General features: G+C 45.9%; 1 protein-coding gene across 2 annotated transcripts in view; it reads right to left on the reverse strand.

Moving 5' to 3' along the window:
* Positions 1 to 429: 429 nt before the first annotated feature.
* tubgcp5 (tubulin gamma complex component 5) overlaps positions 430 to 9,510 on the reverse strand; it is a 110,930-nt gene continuing 101,849 nt past the window's right edge. The window contains exons 19-23 of one of the 2 annotated variants that reach the window (XR_011667922.1): positions 8,949 to 9,097; positions 8,151 to 8,328; positions 4,943 to 5,031; positions 1,737 to 1,837; positions 430 to 1,203 (exon numbers count right to left, since the gene is read on the reverse strand). Coding sequence is in view for 1 of the 2 variants with exons in the window: in XM_071342168.1 (XP_071198269.1) it covers positions 1,157 to 1,203; positions 1,737 to 1,837; positions 4,943 to 5,031; positions 8,203 to 8,328; positions 8,949 to 9,097 (512 nt within the window). In the remaining variant the exon portion in view is untranslated. The remainder of the gene's footprint in view (positions 1,204 to 1,736; positions 1,838 to 4,942; positions 5,032 to 8,150; positions 8,329 to 8,948; positions 9,098 to 9,510) is intronic. The other variant, XM_071342168.1, reaches the window with a different exon arrangement.

The following is a 9,510-nucleotide window of genomic DNA, read 5'->3' on the forward strand; positions in this document are numbered from 1 at the left end:
GTCCTGTCTCAGAGCTTTACGGACAATTCCTTTGACCTCATGGCTTGGTTTTTGCTCTGACATGCACTGTCAACTGTGTAACCTTATATAGACAGGTGTGTGCCTTTCCAAATCATGTCCAATCAATTGAATTTACCACAGGTGGAGTCCAATCAAGTTGTAGAAACATCTCAAGGATGATCAATGGAAACAGGATGCACCTGAGCTCAATTTAGAGTCTCAATATTTATGTAAATAAGGTATTTCTGTTTTTTATTTTAAAATTTGCTAACATTTCTAGACCTGTTATTGTGATGTCATTATGGGGTATTGCCTGTAGATTTCCTCATCAAACAAATTATTCATTTTAGAATAAGGCTGTAAAGTTTTTAAAAAATTGAAAAAGTTAACGTGTCTGAATAGTTTCCACTGTAATATAATAATGTGTAATAATGTGACCAGGTTTGATTTAATATTTAGTTCTTATGTTTCTTATTAACCCGTACATTTCAATGAACTAAACTAACACCAGGGAGAAATACATCTGAGATATTAAACATTATTATGATATTCTGGATTGACAGTTGTTCCAATTGCTAAAATTAACAAATGTACAAATGCAAACAATTCAAAAATAATCTCACCAGAAATCAAAATCCAACAACTAACAGCAGTGCAGGAAGCCTACAAATGGATGACAACGCCATAAAACAGCTTCAAAATCAACAACATTTACAAGCACATTTGTAATACTTCTGTATTGTCTTGAGGGTATTGATGAGGAGCATCCATGATTTAGGAGACTGGTGAATAATGTCTTTCCCAGTTGCTAGTGGAGAAACAGACCGCTTGTGAAGGGTCTATCACTTCTGGCTCCTATGATGTCAACAACTACAGTGTATGCATCCCAAAAGCCACTCTATTCCCTAGAGGGCCAAAAGTAGTGCACTTTAAAGGGTGCCCATTGGAACGTAGCCAGTGTTGTAGAGTCTTGAGGGGTGGTGGGGGGGTCAGGTGGTATTGGGGGTTGAGGGATCTGGGGGTCGGGTGGGCGGAGGGTCTGGTGGTCTAGGGGTCAGGTGGTCTGGTGGGCGCAGGGTCGTGGGTCGGGGGGGGGGGGTCAGGGGGTCGGGTGGGCGGAGGGTCTGGTGGGCGGGCAGAAAGAGATGTTCTTCTCTCAACACTGCTCAAAGCCAGCCATCAGAGACAGGGCAAGGGACTCCACTATAAGAGAGAACAGAGAAAAGACTGTCAGGACACCCTTCAACAGCAGACACCCTTCAACAGCAGACACCACTCAACAGCAGACACCACTCAACAGCAGACACCCTTCAACAGCAGACACCCTTCAACAGCAGACACCCTTCAACAGCAGACACCCTTCAACAGCAGACACCCTTCAACAGCAGACACCCTTCAACAGCAGACACCCTTCAATAGCAGACACCACCCTTCAATAGCAGACACCCTTCAATAGCAGACACCCTTCAACAGCAGACACCCTTCAATAGCAGACACCACCCTTCAATAGCAGACACCCTTCAACAGCAGACACCCTTCAATAGCAGACACCTTCAACAGCAGACACCCTCAACAGCAGACACCCTTCAATAGCAGACACCACCCTTCAATAGCAGACACCCTTCAACAGCAGACACCCTTCAACAGCAGACACCCTTCAATAGCAGACACCACCCTTCAACAGCAGACACCCTTCACACAAAACTCGTAATTTAACAGATCCGTGTGTAACTTACAGTGTGGAAATGACCCGCGGCAGACAGCTTTGTTTAGTATAGTCACCAGGAACATGTGACAGTTCTTGAAATCAGATTCCATCTTATCAATGGATTCGATCCTGGAAACAACAGAGGAACACCATTTTCAATGTTAAATCAAATCAAATGTTATTTGTCACATGCGCCGAATACAACAGGTGTAGACCTTTATTTATGTATTTAACCTTTATTTAACCAGGTAGGCCAGTTGAGAACAAGTTCTCATTTACAACTGTGACCTGGCCAAGATAAAGCACAGCAGTTTGACACATACAACAACACAGAGTTACACACAAACAAACGAACAGTCAATAACACAATAGAAACATCTATGTACAGTGTGTGCAAATGTAGAAGAGTAGGGAGGTAAAGCAATAAATAGGCCATAGAGGTGAAATAATTACAATTTAGCATTAACACTGGAGTGATAGATGTGCAGATGATGATGTAAAGTAGAGATACTGGGGTGCAAAAGAGCAAGAGGATAAATAACAATAAGGGGATGAGGTAGTTGGGTGGGCTATTTAGAGATGTGTACAGGTAGTGATCGGTAAACTGCTAAGACAGCTGATGCTTAAAGTTAGTGAGGGAGATATGAGTCTCCAGCTTCAGTGATTTTTGCAATTCGTTCATTTCACCAAACCGTGAAATGCTTACTTACTTACAAGCCCTTAACCAACAATGCAGTTCAAGAAATAGAGTTAGCTGTCCTCTATACCAGGCGGTGTCAGAGGAAGGCCCTAAACATTTTCAACGACTCCAGCCACCCAAGTCATAGACTGTTCTTTCTGCTACTGGACGGCAAGCGGTACCAGAGCACCAAGTCTTGGTCCAAGAGGCTTCTAAACAGCTTCTACCCCCAAGCCATAAGACTCCTGAACAGCTAACCGAATGGCTACCCAGACTTTCTGCATTGCCCCCCCTTCCTTTTCTAAGCTGCTGATACTCTGCTATCTCTGCATAATCACTTTAACCTACATGTACATATTACCTCGACACCGGTGCCCCCCCGCACATTGACTCTGTACCGGTATCCCCTGTAAATAGCCTCCACATTGACTCTGTACCGGTACCCCCTGTATATAGCCTCCACATTGACTCTGTACCGGTACCCCCTGTATATAACCTCCACATTGACTCTGTACCGGTACCCCCTGTATATAGCCTCCACATTGACTCTGTACCGGTACCCCCTGTATATAGCCTCCACATTGACTCTGTACCGGTACCCCCTGTATATAGCCTCCACATTGACTCTGTACCGGTACCCCCTGTATATAGCCTCCACATTGACTCTGTACCGGTACCCCCTGTATATAGCCTCCACATTGACTCTGTACCGTAACACCCTGTATATAGCCTCCACATTGACTCTGTACCGGTACCCCCTGTATATAGCCTCCACATTGACTCTGTACCGGTATCCCCTGTATATAGCCTCCACATTGACTCTGTACCGGTATCCCCTGTATATAGCCTCCACATTGACTCTGTACCGGTACCCCCTGTATATAGCCTCCACATTGACTCTGTACCGGTACCCCCTGTATATAGCCTCCACATTGACTCTGTACCGGTATCCCCTGTATATAGCCTCCACATTGACTCTGTACCGGTACCCCCTGTATATAGCCTCCACATTGACTCTGTACCGGTACCCCCTGTATATAGCCTCCACACTGACTCTGTACCGGTACCCCCTGTATATAGCCTCCACATTGACTCTGTACCGGTACCCCCTGTATATAGTCTCCACATTGACTCTGTACCGGTACCCCCTGTATATAGCCTCCACACTGACTCTGTACCGGTACCCCCTGTATATAGCCTCCACATTGACTCTGTACCGGTACCCCCTGTATATAGCCTCCACATTGACTCTGTACCGGTACCCCCTGTATATAGCCCCGCTATTGTTATTTACTGCTGCGCTTTAATTATTTGTTATTCTTATCTCTTACTTTTGTTTTTTAGGTATTTTCTTAAAACTGCATTGTTGGTTAAGGGCTTGTAAGTTTCACTTTAAGGCCTACACGTGTTGTATTCGGCGCATGTGACAAATAGAATTTGATCACACAGCCATTGAGTGGGACAACATTCCAGTGGACAATCAACAACCTGATGAGGCAAATGGTGGTCACACCAGACAAATCAAATCTAATTTTATTTGTCACATACACATGGTTAGCAGATGTTAATGCGAGTGTAGCGAAATGCTTGTGCTTCTAGTTCCGACAATGCAGTAATAACCAACAAGTAATCTAACCTAACAATTCCACAACTACTACCTTATACACACACAAGTGTAAAGGGATAAAGGATATGTACATAAAGATATATGAATGTGTGATTGTACAGAACGGCAGATCTTTATGTACACGGACTGGTTTTCTGATCTACATCTCTACCTTTTTTTTTTTTTTTTAAGGTATCTGTAAGTAACAGATGCATATCTGTATTCCCAGTCATGTGAAACCCACAGATTAGGACCTAATGAATTTATTTCCTTATATGAACTGTAACTCAGTAAAATCTTAGACATTTTTACAGTTTTGTGCAGTGTAATATGCCAATCGAGTGAGTATACTACATGAAAACAAAATATTTACATTTTTTAAATAATTTTCCTCACGAGAGGATTACTATATCTTAAATTCTGTGAAGGTTATTTAATAGTTTTTACAAATGCAATATAAATTTAACGAAACAAATATCCTGACCAGAGGATAACCATATCTTTAAAATTCTGTTTAGGTTATTTAATAGTTGAATATATTAATTTAACAGCATCACCAGCTATGTTCCAATCGCCGGAAGGAGGAAAACAATCGCAACAAATTGGACTCGCCGTTGTTTCCAGGCATCATAAGGTGAATACAGGGACGATTCTTACACTAATTAGCAGAATAACATTCAGTTTATAATTGGCTCATTCATCCCCCTCCTCTCCCCTCTAACTATTCCCCAGGTCGTTGCTGCAAATGAGAACGTGTTCTCAGTCAACTTACCTGGTAAAATAACGGTAAAATAAATAAATAAATAAATAAAAATTGTAAAATGAAAAGGAAAGACCATGAGAAAGTCAGGGGTTCTTTCAAGACAGATATAATCTCTACTTAACAGAAACACATGAGATTGATTGTAAATCGTAATTGATGATTTCTCTAATAAATGACACCACTCACTTCCACGCTCCAAAGCCAACCTGCCAGCGGTCTGAGAAGATGAGGACCAGATTGAGAACCTTCATGATCGCCTCCTTCACAAAGCTCACCTGGAGACGAAACATCCCCAGTTACATTATGAAAACATTTAATATTGTGATGCGTTCCAGTGTTGATCTCTGCAGGGGTTTCTGTGTTTTCTCCAGCAGGACTGCATCGCCTTCCCTCAGGAGATGGACCATTTCTCCATGGGGAGAGGAGGACTGCATCGCCTTCCCTCAGGAGATGGACCATTTCTCCATGGGGAGAGGAGGACTGCATCGCCTTCCCTCAGGAGATGGACCATTTCTCCATGGGGAGAGGAGGACTGCATCGCCTTCCCTCAGGAGATGGACCATTTCTCCATGGGGAGAGGAGGACTGCATCGCCTTCCCTCAGGAGATGGACCATTTCTCCATGGGGAGAGGAGGACAGCATCGCCTTCCCTCAGGAGATGGACCATTTCTCCATGGGGAGAGGAGGACAGCATCGCCTTCCCTCAGGAGATGGACCATTTCTCCATGGGGAGAGGACAGCTTCTCTTAATCATGGTGGACAACTATCCATCTAGGCGGACAGGTACACATCTAGGCGGACAGGTACACATCTAGGCGGACAGGTACACATCTAGGTGGACAGGTATACATCTAGGCGGACAGGTATACATCTAGGCGGACAGGTATACATCTAGGCGGACAGGTACACATCTAGGCGGACAGGTACACATCTAGGCGGACAGGTACACATCTAGGCGGACAGGTATACATCTAGGCGGACAGGTACACATCTAGGCGGACAGGTACACATCTAGGCGGACAGGTACACATCTAGGCGGACAGGTATACATCTAGGCGGACAGGTATACATCTAGGCGGACAGGTATACATCTAGGCGGACAGGTATACATCTAGGTGGACAGGTATACATCTAGGCGGACAGGTATACATCTAGGCGGACAGGTATACATCTAGGTGGACAGGTATACATCTAGGCGGACAGGTATACATCTAGGCGGACAGGTATACATCTAGGCGGACAGGTATACATCTAGGCGGACAGGTATACATCTAGGTGGACAGGTATACATCTAGGTGGACAGGTATACATCTAGGCGGACAGGTATACATCTAGGTGGACAGGTATACATCTAGGCGGACAGGTATACATCTAGGCGGACAGGTATACATCTAGGCGGACAGGTATACATCTAGGCGGACAGGTATACATCTAGGCGGACAGGTATACATCTAGGCGGACAGGTATACATCTAGGCGGACAGGTACACATCTAGGCGGACAGGTACACATCTAGGCGGACAGGTATACATCTAGGCGGACAGGTACACATCTAGGCGGACAGGTACACATCTAGGCGGACAGGTACACATCTAGGCGGACAGGTATACATCTAGGCGGACAGGTACACATCTAGGCGGACAGGTACACATCTAGGTGGACAGGTACACATCTAGGCGGACAGGTACACATCTAGGCGGACAGGTACACATCTAGGCGGACAGGTACACATCTAGGTGAACAGGTACACATCTAGGCGGACAGGTACACATCTAGGCGGACAGGTATACATCTAGGCGGACAGGTACACATCTAGGCGGACAGGTATACATCTAGGCGGACAGGTACACATCTAGGCGGACAGGTATACATCTAGGCGGACAGGTACACATCTAGGCGGACAGGTATACATCTAGGTGAACAGGTATCTGTAGAAAAGGTATCTAGTCGACCGGTATCTAGTAGTACAGCTATCGAGTGGACAGGTATGGTACAAACGTCTCATTCCAATATTATGGACATTAATATGGAGTTGGTTCCCCCTTTGCTGCTATAACAGCCTCCACTCTTCTGGGAAGGCTTTCCACTAGATGTTGGACATTGCTGCTATAACAGCCTCCACTCTTCTGGGAAGGATTTCCACTAGGTGTTGGACATTGCTGCTATAACAGCCTCCACTCTTCTGGGAAGGCTTTCCACTAGATGTTGGACATTGCTGCTATAACAGCCTCCACTCTTCTGGGAAGGCTTTCCACTAGATGTTGGACATTGCTGCTATAACAGCCTCCACTCTTCTGGGAAGGATTTCCACTAGGTGTTGGACATGTATACTATAAGAGCTCAGTGACCTTCAACATGGGCAGCACCGTCATAGGATGCCACCTTTACAACAAGTCAGTTCGATTAAATTTCTGCCCTGCTGGGAGCTGCCCAGGTCAACCATAAGTGCAGTTATTGTGAAATGGAAACGTCAAGGAGCATCAACGGCTAAGCTGCAAAGTGGTAGACCACACAAGCTCACAGAAAGGGACCTCCGAGTGCTGCAGCACTTAAAAATAGTCTGTCCTCGGTTGCAATCCTCACTACCGAGTTCCAAACTGCCTCTGGAAGCAACGTCAGCACAATAACTGTTTGTCGGGAGCTTCATGAAATGGGTTTCCATGGCCGAGCAGCCGCACACAAGCCTAAGATCACCATGCGTAACGCCAAGTGTCAGCTGGAGTGGTGTAAAGCTCGTCGCCATTGGACTCTGGAGCTGTGGAAACGCGTTCTCTGGAGTGATGAATCACGCTTCACCATCTGGCAGTCCGTTGGACGAATCTGGGTTTGACGGAAGCCAGGAGAACGCTACCTGCCCCAATGCATAGGGCCAACTGTAAAGTTTGGTGGAGGAGGAATAATGGTCTGGGGCTGTTTTCCATGGTTCGAGCCAGGTCAACTAATTCCAGTTAAGGGAAATCGTAACGCTACAGCATACAATGACATTCTAGACAATTCTGTGCTTCTAACTTTGTGGCAACAGTTTGGGGAAGGACCTTTCCTGTTTCAGCATGACAAAGCCAGGTCCCTACAGAAACGGTTTGTCGAGATCGGTGTGGAAGAACACCTTTGGGATGAATTGGAACGCCGACTGCGAGCCAGGCCTTATCGCCCAACATCAGTGCCCGACCTCACTAATGCTCGTGGCTGAATGGAAGCAAGTCACCGCAGCAATGTTCCATCTCGTGGAAAACCTTCCCAGAAGAGTGGAGGCTGTTGTAGCAGCAAAGAGGAACCCAATCCATATTATTGCCCATGACTTTGGAATGAGATGTTCGACGAGCAGGTGTCCACATACTTTGGGTAATATAGTGTCTATAGCGGATCAGTATCTATGAGACAGGTATCCACCTTACCTTTTCTCGTAACAGACAGCGGTCGTGGATAGTGGACAGGTATCCACCTTACCTTTTCTCGTAACAGACAGCGGTCGTGGATAGTGGACAGGTATCTGTAGTGGATCTTAATGAGCTGGTCCAGGTCTTTAGCCTCCTGGACCTGGTGCTGAAACTCCAGACCAGTGCTGTGGAGAATCTAACCAGACAGGGATATGGAACGTTTAGATATTGACCAGAAATCTATCGAGACATGAATTATGATTAGAGTTCCGGAGCAAACTGACTTATGATTAGAGCTGAGGGGAAACTTCTGAACTAATACTAGCGCTACAACTACACCTAGCCTAGCACTACACCTAGCCTAGCACTACACCTAGCACTACACCTAGCCTAGCACTACACCTAGCCTAGCACTACACCTAGCCTAGCACTACACCTAGCCTAGCACTACACCTAGCCTAGCACTACACCTAGCCTAGCACTACACCTAGCCTAGCACTAGACCTAGCCTAGCACTACACCTAGCCTAGCACTACACCTAGCCTAGCACTACACCTAGCCTAGCACTACACCTAGCCTAGCAGCACACCTAGACAGACCTCATACCCTAGTCATGTTCACTGTCTCAGACAACCTCTTACCCTAGTCATGTTCACTGTCTCAGACAACCTCTTACCCTCGTCATGTTCACTGTCTCAGACAACCTCTTACCCTCGTCATGTTCACTGTCTCAGACAACCTCTTACCCTCGTCATGTTCACTGTCTCAGACAACCTCTTACCCTCGTCATGTTCACTGTCTCAGACAACCTCTTACCCTCGTCACAATGTAGTTGTGAAGGCTGTTGACGAAGTGCATCAGTTTGACCCTCAGCAGAAACATCCTGTGGATCTGCTGATTGATTGGCTCTTTAGGCTTCACCTCCTCTGGTATCCCTTCCAACCGCGTAGCTGCTACTGTCAAATCTATAGGAGGAAACGATCCATCATTAACACCGGGGGTGTGGTCATGACGTTCAGAAATCCCTCGTGTTTCGAGAAAGAGAGAATCTTCTTATTTGACCTTTGTTGTTATATATTTGACATGTATTTTATTGTGAAGCAGATGGATTACCAGGATGCGTACTCAGAGCATGCACTGACAAGCTGGCAAGTGTCTTCACTGACATTTTCAACCTCTCCCTGTCTGAGTCTGTAATACCAACATGTTTCAGGCAGACCACCATAGTGCCTGTGCCCAAGAACGCCAAGGTAACCTGCCGAAAGGACCATCGCCCCGTAGCACTAACGTCTGTAGCCATGAAATGACCATCGCCCCGTAGCACTAACGTCTGTAGCCATGAAATGACCATCGCCCCGTAGCACTAACGTCAGTAGCC

Source organism: Salvelinus alpinus, chromosome 15 (assembly GCF_045679555.1).
Source record: "Salvelinus alpinus chromosome 15, SLU_Salpinus.1, whole genome shotgun sequence".
NCBI lineage: Eukaryota > Metazoa > Chordata > Actinopteri > Salmoniformes > Salmonidae > Salvelinus > Salvelinus alpinus.